General features: G+C 45.4%; 2 protein-coding genes across 2 annotated transcripts; both read left to right on the forward strand.

The window, feature by feature from the left end:
- The first annotated feature begins 429 nt into the window (after nucleotides 1-429).
- On the forward strand, nucleotides 430-2,715 carry LOC146193547 (uncharacterized). Its single transcript, XM_084600577.1, has 2 exons — nucleotides 430-544; nucleotides 2,117-2,715. The coding sequence occupies exons 1-2, from the start codon at nucleotides 481-483 to the stop codon at nucleotides 2,713-2,715; spliced, it is 663 nt and encodes a 220-aa protein (XP_084456703.1). The 5' UTR covers nucleotides 430-480.
- A 12,954-nt stretch (nucleotides 2,716-15,669) lies between these two features.
- On the forward strand, nucleotides 15,670-19,626 carry LOC146193548 (neprilysin-11-like). The gene is made up of 2 exons (XM_084600578.1): nucleotides 15,670-15,990; nucleotides 19,096-19,626. The coding sequence occupies exons 1-2, from the start codon at nucleotides 15,670-15,672 to the stop codon at nucleotides 19,393-19,395; spliced, it is 621 nt and encodes a 206-aa protein (XP_084456704.1). The 3' UTR covers nucleotides 19,396-19,626.
- The last annotated feature ends 4,420 nt before the right edge of the window (nucleotides 19,627-24,046 follow it).

Consider the following 24,046-nt stretch of genomic DNA (forward strand, 5'->3'; position numbering starts at 1 on the left):
TTTTTATGAAGGCGAATTTCAGTTTCCTCCTTGGCTGCAATTATTCTTTCTAACAGCTGTGCAGCAGCCAGCAGTTGTCGAAAACCTGCACCGAAGCTAAAGCGCATCGAAACGCTCATATTGTAACAGTTGTTACACAGAAGGACTACTGCAACTGCTGAACTAGGGAACCGTGAGAGCTGACCTAGGGAAAGAGGGCACCAGGAACAGGCCTACACTTCAACGTCCTCTATTTCTTCCGATTGCGGTCTCTCTTCTTCTACCTCTAACACGAGTCACTGCCCTCTCTTGTGGAGCATCGTCCTGATGAGGTGTTACCGTCAGAGAGAAGGGTGGAGAAAAATAGCGTAAAAGCGTTTACACCACGAGTCTGACATCACGGAATAGACTCTGTTCTGTCTGAAGGTCAGTCGGGGGATCGGTGGTAGGACGGCTTCATTCGCACCACGTGCATAATGTCGCTGAGCTTGCTGTTGTGCGATGAGCGCGCTGGTGAGGCTAGTGCAGCTTCGTACATCGCGTCGCGGAGACGGCGGACAACAAGGTAAGTACCGAAGTAGTGGCGCAGGGTAATTTTTCGGGCAGCCCGCGGCGACGAACGGGAGTCCAGACTCACACATAGTCGCCTGGGTTGTGGTTAACATAGCGGCGTCCAAGGTTGTAGCGGTCAGAATAGATATGCTGATGACGATGAATACGTTGTCTGGCTAGTTGCCGCACTTCTTCCGCACGCTGAACCTGAGTGGCGATGTCGACGTAAAGTTCCATCTCACAGTCAGGGCTGTACACAGGTAGCACAGCATCCAGCGGGGTAGTAAGCTGGCGACCGCAGACTAATTCGAACGGAGTGGGCCGCGTCTTTTCTCGCTGCACAGTACAATACGGGAAGATTGCCTATGGAAGAATTTCGTCCCATGTTTTGCGCTCGGTATCAACATACATTGAAAGCATCCGTCTCACAGTCAGGGATGTACACAGGTAGGACAGCATCTAGCTGGGTAGTAAACTGGCGACAGACTAATTCGAAGAAGTGAGCCGCGTCCTTTCTTGCTGCACAGCACAATACGCGAATGTTGCGTATGGAAGAATTTGGTCCCATGGTTTGTGCTCGGCATTAACATACATTGAAAGCCTGCCCACCAAGGGCATGTTGAGGCATTCCACCAAGCCATTTCTCTTCTTGCGGAAGGCCATTGTACGTCTTTGGCTGGTGTATGTGAGGTTCAGTACAGCCCGAGGGAAGCGAGTGGTAAATGCAGCGCCACGATCGATAATGATAGCTGTAGAAGCGCAATGACGCAGGACGATGCTGTGGACAAAACATTCGGCGACAGCATTGTGCATAGGGAGGCATAGATGAGCGCGCAGATTAACGCCTTCGACGATAACCGATTCGCGCTTAGGGTAACAAATTGGGTTCCAAAGGAAGGAACACGTAGCAGGGTGCGACAAAAATTTAGGTGGGCGGACGGGGCTAAGAAGTTTGCAGGGGTCAAGTGGATGCAGCTAGAACAGGGCCGAATTAATTGGAGGAATATTTGAGAGGCCTTCGCCCTGCAGTGGGTATTGTCAGGCTGATGATGATGACATTATATGATGTTGAGGATACCTAGAATGAAGTCGCTGCTTAATCTCTTGAAGGTAATTAATAACACTGAGTTTGTGCAGTTGCAGAAATTGATGGTGCCTTTGTCTCGCAGGGAAAACCAGCAGGAAAAGGCTGGTCCTCAATTCTTATTCCAAGCAACTGAAAGCCCAAATTACAACTCTTAAGAAACTGGATGAGTGCGGGTCACATACGCAGTGTGCTTAGGGTAATGGCCACCGATATCATGCGGCATGTATTTAAATCACATAGATGAGCCAGCAGCCTCAGTAGTCAAATCGAAGTATTTATTGCTGTGGGTATAATAATGAGCCTTATTTAGTTCTGTGATACTAAGAATGCTGTCGTAAGAATGCAAGGGTGCAGCAATTTCTATTTTGCTCATTTGTCTATAGGCAAAAAATTATGAAATACTTCTATTTCTGTCATTGTATTTCTTTGGTCAATTAGAAACATACTGAAACCTTGATATCTGTAGCTGACAAACGTGGACATCTGTTGTTTGCGCAGCGCTGCTGAGAATGTCCGAGGATTCCAGCAGGGAAGAAGAGCGAGGCGATGATTCCGAACCAAGTCAGAACCCGGGGGCATGCCTAGTCGTCATGGCTGGGATTCTGGCCCTGATGGCTGCGCTCATTGTCGCCTGGTTCATGCTGCAGAAGGAGCCAAAAACTGGCTCCACCACAGTGCTGGAAATGCGAGGAACGATATGCCAAAATCTCCAATGCAGCAGTGCGGTCCAGATGCTCAAAGCCATCATGAAGCCAGAAGTGAACCCGTGCGACGACTTTTACAGCTTTGCCTGCGGTAATTACAAACACTCCTCAGGCCAGGTACTCATGCAGATGGATGACGAGATGTACCGCACTCTAGTACGATCACTGGACAGCAGCTGGTCATATCCGTCACAAAACCAGAGTCCTGCTCAGAAGGCGGGTGCCCTCTACAAGAACTGCATTGAGAGTCCCGCTGAAGAAACGCAGAGCCTGATGACATTTGTGCAGTCCTTGGGCCTCGGCTTGAGCGCCTCCGCGAACGGCGAAGCTCTGGACAAGATCATCATGCTTTTCTTCAAGTACAATATTGTTGTATATTTGGTTTCGGTTTGAGTTTGTGATCACCGGCCGCCAGAGGCACCAGTGTCGCTCTGTGTATATAAGTGACTGCATGTTGAAATAAAGGGGATTTTCTTGGTTGCTTGGCAGTCCGTGTACATCTGCGGCACACGCCGCTACAACAAATATTGTGACACTTCTAGGAATGTTCCTGGATGATGCCAAGCTGTCTAATGGCAAACGACAGCTGGTCCTGACGCTGAGCCTTACTCACCTAATCTGGCTAAAGCAGCGAAGCAAGTACACGCGAGCGACGGAGTTTTACCTAGTTCATATGCTAGCCTTTGGAATACACCCCAGAACGATACAGGCCTTCCTTTGGATGTTCAATGTAATCCACATGAAAAATACAGCCACAAGCATCATCTTCAACCCGGAAATACTAAAGATGAGTCAGGTTACTGTCTTTTCAACTGTGGAACTTCTTCAGAACTATACGCCCAGTATATCAACCGGTCGGTGGGCGTCCCTGATCTCAGAGCACTCTGGGGGTGTGTACAAAGCAGAAGATGAAGTTCAGGTGAGGTGTACTTCTAAAAGGATGCCGCAAAACCTGGCGCTAATCCTATTACTTCATCGTTAGCCATGCACATTATTAAACAATTCCTACAATATTATCGCAGATTATTACGATATTAGTCGAAAAGGTATTTACGTCTTTAAAATTATTAGAAATTGTTCAGATATGCGGGCGCAGGCTGCACAAAGGCCTTATTGATAGGTCCACTAAAGTATTTGCCACACCTGTATGGCGACCCTTGTCTTCATACACGATGAAATTAAATCTCAAGTAGTGGCGATGTTATGTAAGGTGATAGGACGTCTGTAGGCCGGTTAATTTGCAAGGTGAGATGTGCTCGGAAAGATGTGAGACAAAAGTGAAAGGATAGTGCTTAACCATCTGCGATTCGCTGATCACAGGTTTTCTTTATTTCCACAGAGGACAAACTGCAATGAAGGATTGGTAACCTAGAGTCAAAGGAGATTGTTAGATATAATCTCTGTATTGTTCAATGGAGTTCGAATGCCACTACAATATAAAATATACAGATAATTGTTTGACCTGTCTTACCAGTATCCATCTTAAAAAAAGTATCAGAGTCTGGATCTTCCGAGTATTTACGTATCAATAGCACTGAAATTTCAAGGGTAGGTAAGCGACTTCAAAATATCTTTATCCCAGCATCGCGAGCCATGTAAACAAAAGGAAAATCGCAGACAATGAGATTCATACGACATATACTCGACTGCGTTACGTTTCGGCAGCTTTCTACTTAATAATGTTTTGGTCTGTGTCAGAAAATAACAGGAATTCTGATTCCTGCCATTCAGAAGCAGAATTCAGAAATAGGAGTTTCTGATTATTATACTGCACAAAATACATTGTTTCTAGGTCACCTATATCACATGAAATCTCATTTTGCTGGTCGATATTTGTATTGTTAATCTTGAGCTCAATAGAATTGCCATAGACGTTCGGCGACATAATAAACGAAAGCGCAAGAGTGCCGCTTGTGGGTTTGGCACGTCACTGCCTCCGTCAGCAGCTGGATTATTCTCGATTATTCCAACTGTTCTTTGATGCAATACCAAACGCCAACCTGTCACACGTCTAGCGACGTCCGTGAGCTAAAGTAAAATTACCTGCAGGTTCTTATGAGGCAGGTTCTTAAGTTTTTGAGGCTGCGTTGTTTCAATGACGACGTTACGGGGGACATCAACCACGTGGTACAAGTATTCGGTATGCAGGAATGTGTTGGCTTGGATGCGAGAGGCCAGGTGAAGTGTACTAATGCTCTAGCATTCAAAACATCATATAAAGCTTTCAGATGCAAAGAAAGGAGATCGGGGCAGAGAAACACGGAGCGTCAACAACATGCAGCTAGCAATCAATGTGACAATGCTAATGGCTGAGGCATCGCTTAATTCTTCTAGCACCATATTTCCTTGGTCTGAGCATCTTGGATCTCGTGTCGATGAAGCTTATCCGCTGAAAGCTTCTTTCTGAGATTTGGAATTTGGCAAAGCTGCGTGCACTCATGTGCTACCTTAAGTAATTTCATGGAACGATCATATTTTCACTTCGCTGCCTTCTTTTACTGCCTCAACTGCGCCACGCAGTGAGTTTTCATTTCCTATCCGCGATGTGCTGTTTCACTGTGTCCACTGCCATTGAAGTGGCCGCCTAAGTACAAGTATCTATTGATAATGAACGTATTTGCTTCTTGCTCCCTCGTCCACCCCTTGTTCGTGCTAAATTATGACGATTTTCTAGTGGACATAATTTTCTTCCTACAAGGAACACGAGGCAGTGCCTTGTTTTCTGATGGTTAATAATTCTAATACCGTCTTATACACATTATGCACGAGGAGTGCCAAACTACCGAAAAAAAAGACAGAGTGAAATAGCGAAGGCGTGCAATCACATTTATAACTGCCTATAGCTCCAAGCAGCTCTGAATGAGCATCGTGAAGAGCCTATTTAAACGGCTTCCGTTTTATGAGTGAAGTTAGGCTGGGTCTTACTCAAAACTAGGCAACTACATGGAACGCATTAACTGTGCCCACACAAAGCTTGAATTCAAGTGCGCTAACCTCTTTGAAAAGTACGCATATCAAAATTTTATTAAGCTTGCAGCTTACACAGACATGTTCCTTCGTACCTTGATTTACATTCCTGATAAGATCACATGCTTCAAGTGCCAGTGACTCTCTTTTCTACGCTAAGCCGAACATCTCGATCAGCACTATAGATAACATCTACAACACTAGGCGCTGCTTTCTCTGCATCAGCACAGCACCAGGCATTCGTTTATCATCGTAACTTATAGATATTGGTTGAAACTTGCGAATGAAAAAAAAATACTCTGTTTGGCTATCATGTGTGTGCGTTATTCTGTGTTGAGATCAGTTTGGCAAAAATTCGACACCGCAGCTCAAAATGGAAATGGAGAAACAGCCCAAATGGTCGACATTCCGAAGAAAATGCACAATTTCTTAAAATTTATTTGTCTTTATTTTGATTCGAGCCAAAGTCCTCTGCACGACAAGAATGCACAAAAAAGTAAAGGGTCTGTTAAGATATCTCTTAAAACGTGAACGGTAAAAGCCTACTCTTCCTCCTTTATGATTGGCCTGTTTGTCTTCTCGCTACTCTACGTATTCCTCGCGCCTTCTTTCTGTTGGCTTCTCATTTTAGTCATTACTAGTATCTATTAACTGTTTTAGTGATTTCTAAATAATTGTAGTCGGAATGGGTCGTCGTTAGAGATTCTCAGTTCACTCGTTCAGTCGTGTCCGACTCTTCGTGACCCTATGGACAATGTCACGCCACGCTTTCCGGTCTCTCACTATCTTCCTAACATCACATAACTTCATCTGCAGTGCCTCGAGAATGCCATCTAACCATCGCGTTCGCTGCCTACCCCTTCTCCGGCGACCCTCAACCTTTCCCAACATCAAATCTTTCTCCAGCGACTCCTCTCTTCTCATCAGATGACCAAAGTAGCTGAGCTTTAACTTTAGAATTTGACCCTCCAAAGAGCAGTCAGGGTTTATGGTCGACAATATCGACTGATTTGATCTTCTGGCAGTCCAAGGAACTCTCAAGAGTCTCCGCCAGCACCACAATTCAAACGCGTCAATTCTTCGGTAGTCAGCCTTTTTCCCAGTCCAACTCTCGCATCCATACATCACAACTGGGAAGACCATAGCACGAGTTATACGGATCTTGGTTGGCAGACTAATGTCCCTGCTCTTTACTAGGCGATCAAGGCTAACCATTGCTCTCTTTCCCAGAAGCAGGCGTCTCCTAATTTCATAGCTGCAGTCTCCTTCCGAGGTAATCTTGGAGACCAAGAAAAGAAAATCTGTCACAGCTTCCACTTCTTCTCCATTGATGGTCCAGGACTTGATAGGGTAAGACGCCATGATCTTTGTCTTTTTAATGTTCAGTTTAAGCCCAAACTTCTCACTCTCTTCTTGTACGCGCATCAGAAGTCTCTTGAGTTCTACTTCACTTTCTGCCATTAAAGTGGTATCATTCGCATATCTAAGGTTGTTGATACGTTTTCCAGCAATCTTCACTCCAGCTGAAGACTCGTCCAGACCGGCCTTCCTCATGATGCACTCTGCATATAGGTTAAATAGGCAGGGCGACAGTATGCAGCCTTGCATCACTCCTTTCTCGATTGGAAACCAATCAGTAAGACCATGCCCAGTTCTGACTGTGGCCTCTTGCCCTTGATACAGGTTCCTGAGGAGACAGATGAGGTGAATTGGAACTCCCATCTCTTGGAGAGCTTGCCACAATCTGCTGTGATCTACGCAGTCAAACGCTTTCGCATAATCAATAAAGCAGAAGTATATGGGTTTCTGGAACTCTCTTGCTTTTTCATGATCCAGCGAAGGTTAGCAATTTGGTCTCTAATTCCTCTGCCCTTGCGAAACCCAGCTTGCACGTCCGGAAGCTCCCGATCCACATACTGCTGCAGCCTACCTTGGAGGATTTTCAACATCACCTTGCTAGCATGAGAAATAAGCGCGATCGTGCGGTAGTTGGAACAATCTTTGGCAGTGCCTTTCTTTGGAATGGGGATGTAAACTGACCTCCTCCAATCCTGTGGCCACTGCAGGGTTGACCAAATCTTCTGACATAATGTATGCAGAATGCCGTTAGATATATTGATTGGTAATTTTTAGTCATTACAAGTCACGTGTAGCTATTTTAGTCAATAGCACTCATTACAAGGAATTTTGTGTAATTTATAATCAACAGGCACTACAAGTCGTCATTACACATACTGATCAAATGTAGTCATTGGTGGTCATTACAAGTAGTTGGTGGTCATTTTAATCATTATTGTTTATTAATAAGCATTTTTAGTCTTTTGTAATAAATTGTTGCTACAAGTCTTTATTACATATAATCGTTTTATAAGTCATTATTATTCATTAATAAAGCGTAAGCATTTTATGGCTACTAAGGCGGGTTTAGCATGGACATGATTTTCTCGGAGCCTAAAAGAGGAACCAGTTGGTGTACCGGGAAAAGAATGGTACTATAGGATAAAGCGTCAAAGAAAGGTATTCAAGTGACATAATGGTTGATGTGGATTAATTAGTTATGTCCATAGAGCCAAATAAGTCTACCAGACGTCGAAATAGCAGGGAGTGGTAATATCGATGACCAAAGGGGGTGACGTGTGCTCGGTCTCCGGTTACTTATGCCTGACTTCAGGGGGCTGAAAATTCAAATGTTTGAACGTGAACGAGAGCGTGATTTGCGTGCACTAATATGCGAGAATGATTACAAAGTGTGAAAAGAGAAGTAATCAACCAACTGCAGTCTGAAAACTTCCGATAGCACTGCAGAATTTTCAGTGTTTATATGTGAAAGGTTGAGTGTACACCATACATCACTAGCCCCCTGTCGGACACAAGCGCCAGCGTTACGTTGAACGCATCGAAAGTTCATCGGCGTTATAAAAACGATTCACAGGAGAGGAAATGCGCAGTAAATGTCAATCGCGGAATCCTGGTGACATATTTCGCGGACAACGCACCAACGCTCAGGCAAGAGGATTTTTTCAGTGGAGATTCTGCAGTGATGTCGGAATTTTTGAGCGCAGCGCTTTGGCGGCCGTTACTGCTTTTGGCGTCGTCGTTGGCGTCGGCGGCGTTTTTCCTGTAACCAGCTCCGCATCTGGGGCAGCGTGCGCTCCTTTCCCCACCCCCTCCCGCTTCCTCCGTGGCGGCGACCGCGCGTGCTATCGGTGTGTTGTGAGCACCCCCCCCCCCCTCTTTCTGCGTGGCAGCGAGGGTGCTCTCCGGCTGCCGAAACGTTGGTTCGCTATCAACGGATCATGGCGCACGCATCCCAAGCCGAAGCGCAGTCACGTTCTCTTCTCTCGCTAGTGGCGTCATCGGCATCAGTCAGTCGCTGCTATCTGTTCGTCGCGCAACGTTCCTATGGGCCCACGTGCTGCCTCTCGTATACTCCCGATAACTTAATTTCCAAGAACTGTTAGTGGAGTGTTTCTTGAAGGAATACGTCTGAAAAATTAAAAAATGTTGTCTGTAATTGTATATAGTTGTCTTGCTAGAAACCTTTGCCTCAATCTATCGAAAAGGTGAACCAGCTGATGTGCTGCGCTCAAATTTTGCATTAGGAAGTAACGTAATCGTCGGCCATTTTTTAGTCATTAAAACGTCTACTAATCTCTAATATGGCCTCCATTAATTACTATCAATATCAATAAATTTTCCATCTCTAATCTCTCTTCATACGGCGAACATTTCCTGATGACACTTGCGGTGGTCACATCTGCCGACATGTCCGGCGGCCACGACCAGCCGATGTACCAAGAGCATAGAAAGGCTTTTGATTTATAACGTATAGGCGAAGAACGGTCTTTGGTACGGATCATGGTGCACGGACCATAGCGAAGTCAGGTGTCCTTCTAATTATTCGAACTTCCATTATAATTGCACAAGAAGCAGAAGAGCATACAGCCATTTGCATGACAAAAAGTGCAAATGGCAGTTTTCGATGCTGACTTGGAATTCTCTCATCCCGCAGGTAAACCTCGGTGCCCTGTCTTCTTTCGACCAGCTTCACGCCAACTTAGGGGAAGAGCTTAGCCTTCTGATAGCATGGGAGTTGGTCCGAACCTTGATGCCATTCTCATCTCGCAAGATTGCCGCCTCTTTCTACCGAAAAGAACACATAATATCAAAGTGCATCTCGGCAGTCCTTCAAGCCATGCAGGTTCCTCTCCTCTCGTTGTATTTCTCCAAAGCGGTGCCGCAAAGCACGCTTAGGGCCGCCCGAGAGATGACGAACGACATTCGGGAGTCCATAATGGAAGAGATCGAAAACTCAACTTGGTTGGACAGCCCTACTAAGACGACAGCGATAAACAAGGTCCGTGTCATGGACCTCCACGTTGGATATCCAACTTATTTTAGATCAGAGAAAGAACTCAGCCAGGTGTACCAATCTTATCCGGACGTCGACAATAATTTTCTGGAGCCATGGCTAGACGCTATGAGCAAGACAATTGCCTGGCAGATCACCAATCACTCGAGCTTCTAGTGAGTACATGTTATATCCTGGCTGTGATAGCGTCACTTTACTAACGCAACGAAAAAATGTAGTTACCATGGACATCGCTCCACACTGCTTAATTTGTTCCTTTAAAGGTAGTGTCCCGCAACTTCTTTCTCATCGCTGCTTGTCTATCAGCTAGTTAAACGGCGATTATTGCTGAGCCGTGTCTCTAAACGCATCATAAAGGTAGCACAAATTCACTGTAGAAGGGAAAGTTTTTACGGTAAATGTAATCGCGTAATGTAACCTTTGCCGTACCGGTACCTTTTGACTTTGTTAACGGCTGGCTTTTCGGCTATTTAGAATCAAAATAATCACATAATGCAACCTAAAAGTTAACTTACACTGGAATAGATGTTAGTAACTCATTTGAAGGTTGTGAATTGCAAAAAAAAAAAAAAAAAGATTTAGAAAATTGCACTCAGGGGATTCGAACAGATGTTTTGAATGCTGAGATTAGAAGTATTAATCTATTGCTGCACAGAAGCGACGGAAATGGCGTGCTTTAATAGTGTGCTTTCATTTGTCGCAAGGGGACGCTGCTTAGAGGATCCAACTGTTGAGAGATCGGAATTACACCTCTACAGAGCTTAGAGATGGCGATGAGTGAAATTAGTTGCTATTGTTAGCGGAGCTTATAATACTAGCAGCCATAAAAGTCAGATATTGCTTATGTTTGCGCCTTCGGTGCCCCTGAAAGCGTTAGCGTAACACTAGCGCAGCGCGTAGCAAAACTGGCACCGTCTCTGTCTACGCATTCGTCCATACGAACGGAAAATCCCGGTATGCACCTTTTCGACCCGAGATCACTGGCTCGGCGTCGCAGTGTTGACGTCACGTGCCACATGATCTTTGGAGGCCGGCGGCATGACTAAGCGGAAATGGCTGCTCTGCATACGCGGCAGGCAGGTGGCAGTCGCTAGATGGGATCGGCAGTGTGGAGAAAAATAAAATATATCAATCACACGAAACAACACAACGTTCGAGCAGTGAAAAACACCGAACGATCAATAGTCGCATACAGGTGCGAGGCCGTTGCATTTGTATATGTATGTCGCATGAACGGTCTAGTAATAATGAAGATTGTGAAACTCTTAGTGCCTACGTCTACGTTAGCAAGTGTGACCGCTCACAGAACTGAGAGCTGGTTTCGTGCCATAGCCTAATAACGGTGCTAAAATGTCCTCCAAACTCTGAAATCTCTGCAATTCTTGCAGGGATGTCCGGACTAGCTCAAAATTGTTTTCAATTTTTTTGAGCTTACCTCATGATAAATCTCTCACTATCTATTGTGAAAACTGTAGACAAGTATTTACCGCGACATTATGTATCGATCGCTGTAACGTAAACACGCACTGCCTAAGCAGCAAGGGACCCCGTCATACTACTAGTCAACATGAGCTAAGTGTTCGTTATGCTTTGTGTGGTTTACGTCCCAAAGCGACCCATGCTTTGTGACGCCGTAGTGAAGAACTCCAGAAACTTCGGCAACGTGTGATTCTTTAACTAGCACTGACATCCCACATCGCAGACGCCTTGCTTTTGGCCTAGTGCGAAAAGTGGCCGCCGAGGCTGGGATTCGATCCCGCATCCCTGGAAACACTAGACGAGTGCCGTAACCACTGTACCATCCGGCGGAGCCCTTCCTAAGTGTATGTTAGTAGATACAAAAATAAGGGGTAGCACATTTGCGACCCGTAAATATTAATAATCATCATCAGCCTGACTATACCCACTGCAGAGCGAAGGCCTCTCCCATATTCCTCCAATTAACCCGGTCTTATGCTAGCTGCAAACCCTGCAGACGTCTTAACCTCATCCTCCCACCTAACTTTCTGCCGCCCACTGCTACGCTTTCCTTCCCTAGGAACACATTACGTTACCCCAAGCGACCATCGATTATCCTCTTTTCGCACTACATGTCCTGCCCATGCCCATTTCTTCTTGATGATTTCCACTAGAATGTCGGTAACTTGAGTTATTTCTCTGACCCACTCTGCACGCTCCCTAAGTCTTAAAGTTACCCCTACAATTTTTCGTTCCATAGCGCTCTCCGTTGTGCTGCACTTACCTAGAACTCTCTTGGTTAGCCTCCACGTTTCAGCCCCATACGTGAGTACTGGTAATATTGCCACGTGCCCAGCGCCCCGCGGCCGCCGTGCTTGGTGCCGACGACGACGAAGCGGTTGTCGGCTCGAGAGGCGCGCTGGTGCTGGCCTCTATTATTGGAGCTAGAAGCCTACATTATTCTCGGGCCTCGTCTACGTGTACCTTCACGGCTCCCTGTGGCTTGAGTCGTGACAATATGCAACAGTTGTATACTTTCCTCTTGATCGATACCGGCAAGCTGCTAGTCATAATCTGCGAGTGCTTGCCAGATACGCTCCATCCCAACCTTATTTTCCTTGTTATTTCCCTTTCATGGTCTGGATCTGCGGTTACTACCTGTCTAAGTAGACGTATTCACCTACTAGTTCCACTGCTGCGCTACCTAACGTAAACTGCTGTTCCTTCCTGTGGCTGTTGAATAATACCTTAGTCTTTTGAATATTCATTTTCAAACCTCCATTTCTACTTTTCCTGTCTAGGTCATCAATCATTATTTGCTGTTCATCCCCCGAGGGACTTAGCAAGGAAATTTCATCGGCAAATCGCAGATTACTGAGGTATTCTCCATCTACCCTTATCCCTAACTGCTCCCATTCCAAGTCTCTGAATACTTCCTCTAAGCAAGGTGTGAATAGTATTGAGGAGATCGTGTCTTCTTGCCTAACACCTTATTTATAGGAATTCCGTTATATTCTTTATGCAGAACTATGGTAGCTTTATAGTCACTATATTTATAATCGAGTACTTTCACGTATGGCTCGTCTCCACCATGATTCCGGAATGCCTGCATGACCGCCGTGGTTTGTACTGAGTCAAATGCTGTTTCTCAGCACCTGAATGCTATGTATAAGGGCTGGTTATATTCCGGGAATTTTTATATCACCTGGTTGATGGTATGGATATGATCGCTAGTAGAGTACCCTTTCCGAAAACCTGCTTGGTGTTTTGCTTTATTGCGTGTTTACCTTAATAAATATCTTACACGGAACAGACAGTAAGCTGATTGGTATCACATTTTTCAGACGCGAAGCGGTGGCCTTGCCGTAGAGTATCCCCCTCTCATCCGGGAGGTACCGGGTTCGATCTCCGGTGCCGCCGGGTACCCACCGGTTTTCAATCGGTACAATATTTCCCCCGTCCTGGTGCTCGGCCTTTCTGGGATGAAATACTTGGAAAAGGGGCCATGGACCAAAAATGTTGTTTCCCCGTTCTTATGAATTAAGATAATTTTTGCATTCTTTCATGGTTCCGATACAGTCGATAATATCAGCCACTGCGTATATAGGGAAGCCAGTTTTCCCAGCACAATATCCTCCCTCCCCCCACCCCCATCCTTCAACCAATCTACAGCTACCTGATCCTCTCCAGATGCTTTCCTCCTTTTCATAGTTTCTAACGTTTCCTTAACTTTGTCCTTCTTCACTGGCGGGACGTCTGACTGCTTATCCCTACTGCAAAACTCATTATTGTTCTGACTAATTTCGATACTGCAGATATCAGTAGAGAACACCATGGCTACTTTGACTGTTTCGTCCATATTCGTGATGACGTTTCCCGCCGTTCTTTAGCGCATACATCTGATTTTTGCCTATGCCCAATTTGTTTTCATCGCTTTAAGTCTTCTACTGTTCTTTACAGCATGCTTAATTTTCTCCGTGTTATACTTCCATACCGGCTACTTTGCGCTTATTGATTGGCTTCGATACATCTGCCAAATTAATCTCGTCTGTTGGATTGGGAGCTTTAATACCGTGGTGTTTTTTAATCAAATATTTCGTCTCCTTAGACAGCTTACCGTTATCCTCTTTAACTATCCTACCGTCTACATCTGCAGCGCACTCAGTAATAATATCTCTGAAATTATTGTTCATTGCTTCTAGGCTATTGTCGTCATCCTCGGTTAGAGCTGGATATCAATGCTGCAGCGAGATCCTGAACTCTTCTGCCCTCCCTCTCACTGCTAATTTGTTGATGGACTTCTTTATTACAATCCGTTTTGTTCCATTTCCAGATTTAGACTAATTCGAGACCTTACCATCCTGTGGTCACTGCATTGCACTTTCCCGATTACCTCTACATCTTGCATAATGGCGGCGGTTGAACACAGTATGAAGTCAATTTTATTTTTAGTCTCTCTATTAATACTTTCCCATGTCCACATCTGGTTCTTCCATTTGCTGAAGAAGGTATTGATGATTACTAAGTTATTGCACTCTGCAGACTCAGCTAGTTAACTCCCCCCTACTATTCCAGAACCAATGCAACATTCACCCATGCCTGGTCTCCTGCCTGCTCTTTTCGTACCTTTTCAATTCAATTCAATTTATTCAACACCGTGAAGATGTTAGGTGCGCCGACAAAAAGCCAGAAAAAGGCTTGACAGAGGTCGACGCACCCTTGGCGTTGAAGTTTCCCATTACTACAGTATACTGAGTCTTTCCTTTCCGCATTACGGATTCCACATTCGTATAAGCTTTCAACTGTCTGGTTATCATAACTACATGTGGGTGTGTACGCCTACACAACCGTCAGCTTATACCGCTTATTAAGCTTTATTACGATGCCGGCTACCCTAGCGTTAATGCTATAGAGTTCATCTACCTTAGCAGCTATATTGCCACGAAACCTTCAAAAGAGTATTTATTGTTTTTTAACAGCCGCCGGAATACAGGCTGATCACTCTGATTCTGGACCGCATATCAGTTCCGTAATCTTTGTTAATGCTTGATGTCGCGAGTCACACCTTTATCAGTTTTGTTGTAGCGCAAGATGCACCGAGATCTGTCTCGAAGGTTCCGGCCACTCAGGTGTCTTTCCACAATGTTCCAGCCCGTGCTGGTAGCTGTTTGCGACGTTATCTAGATGTTTCTGTGCAGCCTTTAAATTGAGGTTGACGAGTGTGACGGGCATTCTTTGTTCGACGACCGACGAGCGCGTTTGTTGCTATCACCGCCGCCGAGTTGCTTAGTTCTTTTGCGGGTGCAAGTCAGCCCAAATAAAGGTTTCTTTAGTGCAATCATCGACGCCTTCATTTGTGTCGTCGACCTCGTCACCACTACGTGACAATATACTTATTGGCAAGAAAACCTATTCCTAGTTCTCGTCTCTCCGGTAAACCTCAATAAAACAGTAGATGCCTGTCCTTTAGTAAAGTATATGCCTTATTCGGCCCCCTAACCTCACTAAGCCCTCTGCCCTCCCTCGCACTGCTAATTTGTTGATGGACTTCTTTATTACAATCCGTTTTGTTCCATCTCCAGATTTAGACTAATTCGAGACCTTACCATCCTGTGGTCACTGCATTGCACTTTCCCGGTTACCTCTACATCCTGCATAATGGCGGGGTTAGAACACAGTATGAAGTCGATTTTATTTTTAGTCTCTCTATTAATACTTTCCCATGTCCACATCTGGTTCTTCCATTTGATGAAGAAGGTATTGATGATTACTAAGTTATTGCACTCTGCAGACTCAGCTAGTCTAACTCCGGCCACTCGCGTTCATACCCTTTCATACCCTCTAGTTCCTCCAACAGCGCTGCTAAACTAGCTTCACTATCTAGGGTTCGCGTTAAATGTTTCCACTCAGTTTCTAATGGCGGCCTTTCCAGGCGTCATTAGTTCAAGGAAACTCTTATAATGCCAGTTGCACAAGCCAGATCCTATGTAGCATCGATCGGAAGCCACGTGACGTTGATGCAATCTCTCAAGAAATAGCGCTCAAACCACATGATTCGACAGAGCCTCATTTTGCTCGTGCGCCGCAGCTTTTCGGTGACGCGGACCAATGCGGCGTACATCCCGTACCGCAACAAGATGGTTCTCCCGGCGTCAACATTGCGGCCACCCCTATTCTCGCCCGCACTGCCCAAGGCAATCAACTATGCCTCCCTGGGTGGAATCATCGGCCACGAAATTACGCACGCCTTCGACCTGCAAGGCAGCCTCGTTGACGCGCAGGGCCGTTGGGAACGTTGGTGGTCAAACCGCTCCTGGGAACAACACGCAGAGCGGGTGTTATGTCTCCGTCGGTCACACGGAGCGAATGACGTGAGTACGGCTAGCTATGCATGAATATTAGACAAAGTGTCTTAGGGAAATACAACGCATGTTTCGGATAATTTTCACTCTGTAGGGCATAGGGGACAAGCAAGAAAACAGAGTGCAGGTCTCATACACATTGCTGTCAGCCAGGCTTCGTTAATCTGTGAACGAAACCCAGTATTTGTGTCTGACTTATAAAATATTCAAAGAGCAATAACGCTGAGAAATGTTTGTTACCATTGCCTTATTAGAGGGTATGCATCTGCGGTCACAAAATCTTCCATCGAGAAACTTAAATGGAGTGTACTATTCCCACAAAATACACAAATTCATAGGTGCTTAGCTAATACGATTCATTTAATTAAATATTTATGACATTGCCTTAAGTTCATTTTTTAATTACAAGAAACGTATCAATTTACAAACTTTCCAGAAACTGAAAAACTGTACCCTAAGAATGTTTTCTCGAATGGCGAGGTGAGTAATAAAAAGACCATTGTTCCCAGAGAAAGGTCAAACCATTTCCCGAAAGCAACGTCAGTAACAACGTGCGAGTGAGGCTTATTGGCGAAAGCTGCGGGAACAGTGCATCCAAAATAAGTTCGCACCGATACCGCTCCGACCCGCAAATATCCTAGGGTACGTGGTATAGATAGGGATGTACAGTCGACGTCACCCTTGAGTAGAGCGCTCGATCGGCGCACTTCCCTGCATAAAAATGAATACCTCGTCGCAGTTTCTACTTTTTATAAGCAATGCTTATACGGAAGTAGATCCACACAGGCCTGTGAAGATGAGCATGTGAACTTTGTCCGCAAATTGTCGACTGATTTTTAATTTCAGTTTTTTATTGCGGGATGAGCACTGCCCGAGCGCTTACACAAAGGTGACTCGACTGCACTCTCACATACATATTACACGATGTCATGTTACCACCATGAATCCTTCAGAGCAGCACAAATATTGCAGTTTTGTTCAGTGTTTTCATTTTCTTAATGGTACCAAACATGATACGGTACGGGAGGTAGTACGTTGTAGTCGCATACGACCTCTAAATATATTTGCAAATGAATTTTTTTCACCCATATCGATGTTGATTTCAACCGCCATGTGATGACCGTGATGTCGAAGTTTTGTTCTAAACACGTCAGCCATGAACAAACCTACCACATATTAGGAGTTGCTTCACTGAGTGCTATTCCTTTTAATGAGACGGGCTAGTTTTATTGTCGGAATCAACGAAGATGTCGAAGAAAGGATTATATTGAAGGCTATTATCCACCACATGCACAAAACTTTGGTGCCTTATCCAAAATTCGGCTGTTCATAAAGAAAGCATTGAAAGGGAACATTTGATTTTGAGCTGTTTCGCGCTCGTTGACGAATACAGGTTGTGATATGTATATAATATTGTGGTCTGCATACATATTTGCTGTACGAGAATAAATGCGTAAAAACGTGTGTCAGTACTCTAAATTTTAAAAGACATCTTAGGGCAGCGGTGACGTAAGACTAAAACCGGCGTACAAAAACACCATGGTTCGAATCCCGCTGCCACAAATGTTTCCACCCCGCCGGGGTGGCGCAGTGGTTACGGCGCTCGACTACTGTTCCCAAGGACGCGGGATCGAATCCCGGCCTCGGCGGCAGCTTTTCGATGGAGGCGAAAAGCAAGGCGCCCGTGTGCTGTGCGATGTCAGTGCACGTTAAAGAACCCCAGGTGGTCGAAATTTCCGGAGTCCTCCACTACGGCGTCTCTCATAGCCTGAGTTGCTTTGGGACGTTAAACCCCACAAACCAACCAACCAACAAATGTTTCCACCGAATTTAAAAAAAAAAGATCGACCCACCATAAGAAGCAGTGTCAAGAAACAAAATCACAAAAAACTGTCAATCCAAATATAGGCCCGTAAACAGGGTAAAAAAGAAGGCGGGTAGGAAGGCACGTTTAAAAGCCTGAATAGAAGGCAGGAACGACCGAAAAACGATAATAAAATTCTGCGCAAACGCAGACATGACGCTTAGAAAATTCGCACGCATCCTTTCTAGAATGTAAACTAATTGTTCGGAAGTAAAAGTGAAGCAGTAGTGCTGCATTTTTCAGTTGTGTTAGTAACGTGGAATGCCTTTATTCTACCTCTCTCACACTCGGTTTTGCTTCAAACTCCTCAGCTTCTTTCGTTTAAATTGATTTTCGATTTATATTAAGTCAGATTTACCTTTCCAATTACAAATGTGATAACCTGCTTCTGAAATTTCGTCGGCTTCCGCATCTGCCTGTGAATTACCTACATGACTAATAATTCAATATGGTCAACATTGTGGTTCACATACGGATTGCCATTTCTTAACCGGGAAGCACCGGCAGCCATAGCACTGGAACGCTTTCGGAAATCATCGGCTTTCGCATCCGGGGAAAAAGAGATGCACGTTTTGAAAATAAAAATTACTTCACGTTCTAATTAATAAACCGGTTTTTCCTTTTAGACACATAACTCTTGAAACTAGCAATATCTTGAGAGTATAATATATATGACGACAATCGAGTGCCGGCCTCGGCGGCCTCTTTTCGATGGAGGCAAAAAGCAAGGCGGCCGTGCTTTATGCGATGTAAGTGCACGTTAAAGAACCCCAGGTGGTCGAAATTTCCGGAGTCTTCTACTACGGCGTCTGTCATAGCCTGAGTCGCTTTGGGACGTTAATGCCCACATAGCCACAAAACCATATGGGACGACATTAAACGAAACACGCTGTCGTGACAAAAAGAATTCCTTCAGTGAAAATCGCTGCAGTAGGCTAACGTTATAGAATGATGTCCAGTGCGCGTTCCACTGAAGGACGATCCAAAGCGGCACCTGGAAATCTTACCTTATCTACTGGCAGCTATCGCTCATGTCTGAACCACTTCCTTTCTACTGCGTCCCCTGGCTCGAATGGGCAACAGTGAAATGCTAAAAATAGTATTAATGCTAGTGAAGACGATAAGTCCGTTATCTTCCTGGTAAGGTTTGAAGCGCATTTAAAAATGGGCCCTATTCACTTTAGGCTTGAATTTCAGACTGCACTTGGCTCGTCACGAGACTGTGTGCAACCTCTGCCATCCTTTCGCAGGGCGAGGCCGACTCCGAGAACATGGCAGACTTCAGCGGTATTGTGTCCGCCCACGAGGCCTTCGTGAGCCATGGCGACCGCCGACAGTTGGCAGAGCTCAAGTACGACGCCAAGCAGCTCTTCTTCATCGCCTCGTGCACCAAGTGGTGCGCCACATCAGGCGTCATTCAGGCCAAGCAGTACTCGCCATTTGTGCAACGGTGTAATGTGGCGCTCAAAAACATGAAGGCCTTTGCCGAAGCCTTCAAGTGTCCCAACGGTGCGGCCATGAGTCCCTCATCGCGCTGTTCTTTCTGGTAGAATGTACGATTAGCGAAATAGATCGCGCTTACAATTGTTTCTTCGTATGTTTTATTAACCCAAGCGACATCCACCTGCGACAGAGGAACACAAACGCTGAAACGCGTCGCCTAATAACACGAAGACGCCGATACTTCAAGTACTGCCTCAGGACGGCCCGCTGTCTAGGGCCAACAAGATCATTTGAGTCCTATGGTTAAGTCTGACAGTAGTGATGATATTCGAGCGCCCAAACACGTTTACATGAAAACATAAGTAGGTTGTTCACACATTTAGAAGTCGAGGTGTCTGTGCAACACTCTGTGAGCCTGTGGTTTATGGACCAGAGGCTTCTGGTCCAGATTTGTTGCACGAGACCGGGCTTGATGAGTTTAAATCAGCGTGGTGTCTAACACAGACCTATTAGTCTCATAATACACCCGCAACTGGTTAGGAGCCCAGGCGTCATTCAACACATTCTAGGCACTGGCGGTCATGAGGGGCAGCACGCTATCGTAGACGTATTCAGCGATTGCGTGTCATCATTTTAGCTGTTCAGTTTTGTATCGTACTCTGGGTACGACATGAGGAAGATGAGAAATGCTGAATACAAGTCTGTAAAAAGACGTACAACGCTCTTAAATACGCTGCGCTTACGTCCAGCTGCAGTACGACGAAACTGCCGAAGCTATTAGCTGTTTTAGGAAGAGTAGCGTCTGTAATTAGAAAAGCGATCGCATCTCTTCGTAGATATTTTTTGGTCGGCCCCTGACTGGATAAATCCATATTTATTTCGCTAATGTAGGCATTTCAAACGGCCTAATCTGTTGGCTGTTTTCAACAGAGAGGCTCCTCCCGCACTCATAATGAAGAAATGACAGGGCCACCGACCGCCGCCGTCTGCGCGAGTCTGCTGCCCGAGAAGGAGGCTTGCTGGAAGCACCCAGCCCTTATACTTCCACGTGAACCAACATTGCTTTTAAAGGTCGTCAACGAAGGAAGATCACATCGTGGTTCCTCGCGTACACGAGGCCAGCTGCCGTTGAAATCGATAACACACTGTCGCGTCTACGTACTTAATAATTCGTACTTCGGTCACAATTCTCACTGCGTGGGAACGAAAAGCATCCTTGTTTTGTGCACAGTGAAACACCCGTTACTTTCGTGGCCGCGGCTTTCTGCATTATTCCTCCTTCTCCGCTATTGTTGATGTCGGACGAGAGGGGGTGCTCCGGTGACAAGAAATTTACGAGCAACGGCAGTGCTGGGTGGGGGGGGGGGTGTTGGAGGAGGTCGCATGGGAGAAAGGCTGGAAGTTCTCTTACGACACAGGGCCCGGATGGAGAGAGGGAGAAGAATATTTCATCTATATTGGCAGTGATGAATAGTTGCCGACTTCCGAAGGGTGATTCGGCAGATGAAGGAATATTATGAAAGGTCTGGCAGTGCAGAGGTTGAATGAAGAGGGAAGATATAGTTACAGATTATATACAAAAGGCAACTGAATTTACACTGGTGGCCTCTCACAGAGCTGTCAGCTCCCTAGAAAAGGGATACATCACATGCACAAAGCATCTCATAGATACAACCTCTTAGCTCACACACAAGAAAGCTTACGTGCAGAGTACAGAGTTGCCAGCTGTTCTCGGCCGGACAGAACTACTCAACCGGGTCTATGGCTGATTTTTCATGGCGACACACGCTCTCTCCACACTTCCCACCGGCGTTCGTCCTCGTTTTCCTATCTCACGGTCCACATGGGGAACCAGCCATGCCGCTGCTGCATTTCCAGAAGACGCGCCGCGGGGGTTTGAGACGAGGACGCTATTCTGTTAGCCACAGCGGCCAGGGTGACAATTCAGTCAGTAGCCATTAGCGGAAGGGCTGGTCGTCGTCGCTGCTGCCCGAATCTAGAGAGGAACCGCGGGAAGGTTGGGGCAAGGTTGGAATACGCTTCCGCTTAGGAGGAAGCTCGAAACTGCACTTTTAACAGCATCGTCCCACACACCCAATTTTCGGGCTGAATAGAGCGCAGCTGGGGTGGCTTCGAGACAGCCACCCCAGCTGCGAACAGCTTCATTCACCAAGAAAAACCAAAAAGCTTTAATCCTGGCTCTAAGGAGCGGACACCACGTGTAAACAACAATAAAAAAGCTGCCATTTATCGCGCCCTTCATCCCCCCTAAGAAGGTGATGAGCTTGGAGTCCGCTCATTCCAGCCTAATACAAGAAATGCAGCAACAATCCGTGACGAAAACAAAACATGTATGACACTTCACACATCGATGCAACAGAAAATGAATCTCGCGACACAATACAGGTCCAACACAAAGCAAAAAAAAAATAACGTTGCACAAAACGGACGATACTCGTCCGTCCTGGTTACGGGCGTATGTGATAGGGAGTCTTCACATAGAGTTCACGCCCTGTCATGCAACTGTCATCAGACCAGTGTTTGGGGCCGCCAAACCGTTCCGTGCACGCCACTTGTTGGGTGAGCAGAAACCTTCACGCCTGGTGAGGCCAGCCTGGCTATGCCCAACAGTTTGCTCCAAAATCGAATCGTTAGGCTTTCTTTGTGCCAGTACTTTGCTGTGCGGTGGCTCGCCTGTTGAGGCTAGCCCGTGCCGTTTCCTGTGCTGAAAAAGCGAATTGTTTCAGCGCATTGTGGGATACCAGCAATGCCTCTGCATAGTTGTAAAATAAATGTCAGTATTTTCTCCCATCATACAAGTGCAACTAGTGTCTTTGCGCCACAGCTTCGCTGAATCTCGCAGACCACGAGCGTACCCAACAGAAATGTGTGGAAAAGAATTGGTTACGCACTAGAAGGTGCTGGTTTTTGTAATAAGGTAGTTGAATGCTATTAAACCATCATGTAAAATGCAAGGCAGTATTTTTGCCTTTTGGCCTGTATTACCAGTTTAGAATAATTTATTTGTTACTAATTTTGAAAGTTATTTCCGGTTGAAATCATAGGAATGCTATTAGGAGTGATAGAAATCCAGCTGGTATTTTTTTCATTTTGCATAGTTTAACAAGCTATTGGTTATATACATTTTTAACTGTCATAATAAACATTCCAGTTCATGTGAAATGAAAATTTCGTGGGGCAGCATGGAAGTTCTCTAACCCAGGTGCTTTTGATGAGTGTAGCCATTTTGGTCTGACAAAATAGCTTGCAAAATCTAAAATTACCATGCAACAGCATGCTGCATGAATAAAAATGGGTTGACCTTACGTGCTCTCATTTATGACTTGATCAGACCGCCGGTTTTGTGCCTCTTGAGCGAACCATAACAATATACTCTGCATTGTTGAGAGATAACCACCAGTGGTTTCCGATAGGGCCCTTTTCCAGTACGCTGCTGTACACTAAAGGGGCATTGGCGTTTTCTAAATATAGAGTAGAAAATATGTTGAATTTGCTTTTTGCCAGGTGCAGTGCACATTTATACAGCTGCTCTCTTATGCACTTTTCACAATTTTATCAAGGAACAGGAAGAAAAGCCTGCCACGCCGTGCGTCGGATATACTGGGAGCAGCATCAAAGAAGCTGAAGAGCATTTCCCCTTCATTGAGCAGCGGAAGCTTCTTCGAATCATCGACTCTACTTAGGGTATTGTTCCAATAATGGGTCGATTTTGGCTGTTCAATCTGGCATATGACAAGGAGTCCGACAATTTGTGCTGCTTTATAGAGCACCTCTTTTTGGGCGTCTGCGTGTCGAAGCCGAGATGCGCTGCACGACGCTTTATTTCATCGCTAAAGGCCGAATTTTATGCAAGCGCACGCGTTGACACTGACAAAGCATAGGATTAATATTGTGTACTCCGATTATTGTTGCATACGACTAAACGTTTTGTTGTTTTTTTAAGAAATGTCACCATGCTGTTGTGCGCATTGTTCGGTTCTGTTTTTTCTCAAAAATTGTATACTTTGTTGTCTGCATTTGTTGGAACTGTTTTGCTTCTTTCATTTTAGGTATTTACGTACATAACATGTATGTTTTTGCCCGTCCGCTAGGCTCTCGGTTGAGAGCGGCAGTATTGTTAAATAAATGAGGTTCCATAGCGCGTATCAATGAAGGAACAGAACACAAGTGCCCCCCTGACCCCCTCCCCACCAGTACTCGAGGACCCACCAGCCCGAACCCTGACCTTTCTATGCCGAATAAAAGACTTCCAGTTTCCTTCTGTGTGTGAAGCTGTGACATTTTTTTGTAACATGGTCTGTGAATTTGAGAAAACAATCATACTGGAATGGGCCATTCGAGATGTCAAAATAATTTCATGCAGCATCTCTTTACATGCTCATTTGGCATTACAGGTAGTTACCAGGTATACCGTTAAGCTTGATTGCAAATGTGGACATAGGAAAAGCATTAAAGATGTAGTGGCAAAAGTTTTTGCTAATTAGGGAGTGCAATATATGGAGGTTATCCGCACTGATCTTTTTCAAGGGGTGTAAGGGCGCAATGCCACTGCTCCCACTCTGCAATAGGGTGTAAAGGTGATGAAAACACCCCAGTGAATTGGCCCCATAGAAGGGCGTTATGAACAACCGAATCACCATATTTGAGGGTGTACTGGCACTCTGAAGCCACTTTTTTTCAAGGGTGCATGGGTGTTAGTTACAGACATGCGAAAACACCTAATAAGGTGTTTTTGTT

The sequence above is a fragment of the Amblyomma maculatum genome, chromosome 4 (assembly GCF_055883805.1).
Source record: "Amblyomma maculatum isolate TAMU_Amacu chromosome 4, ASM5588380v1, whole genome shotgun sequence".
In the NCBI taxonomy this organism is placed as follows: Eukaryota; Metazoa; Arthropoda; class Arachnida; order Ixodida; family Ixodidae; genus Amblyomma; species Amblyomma maculatum.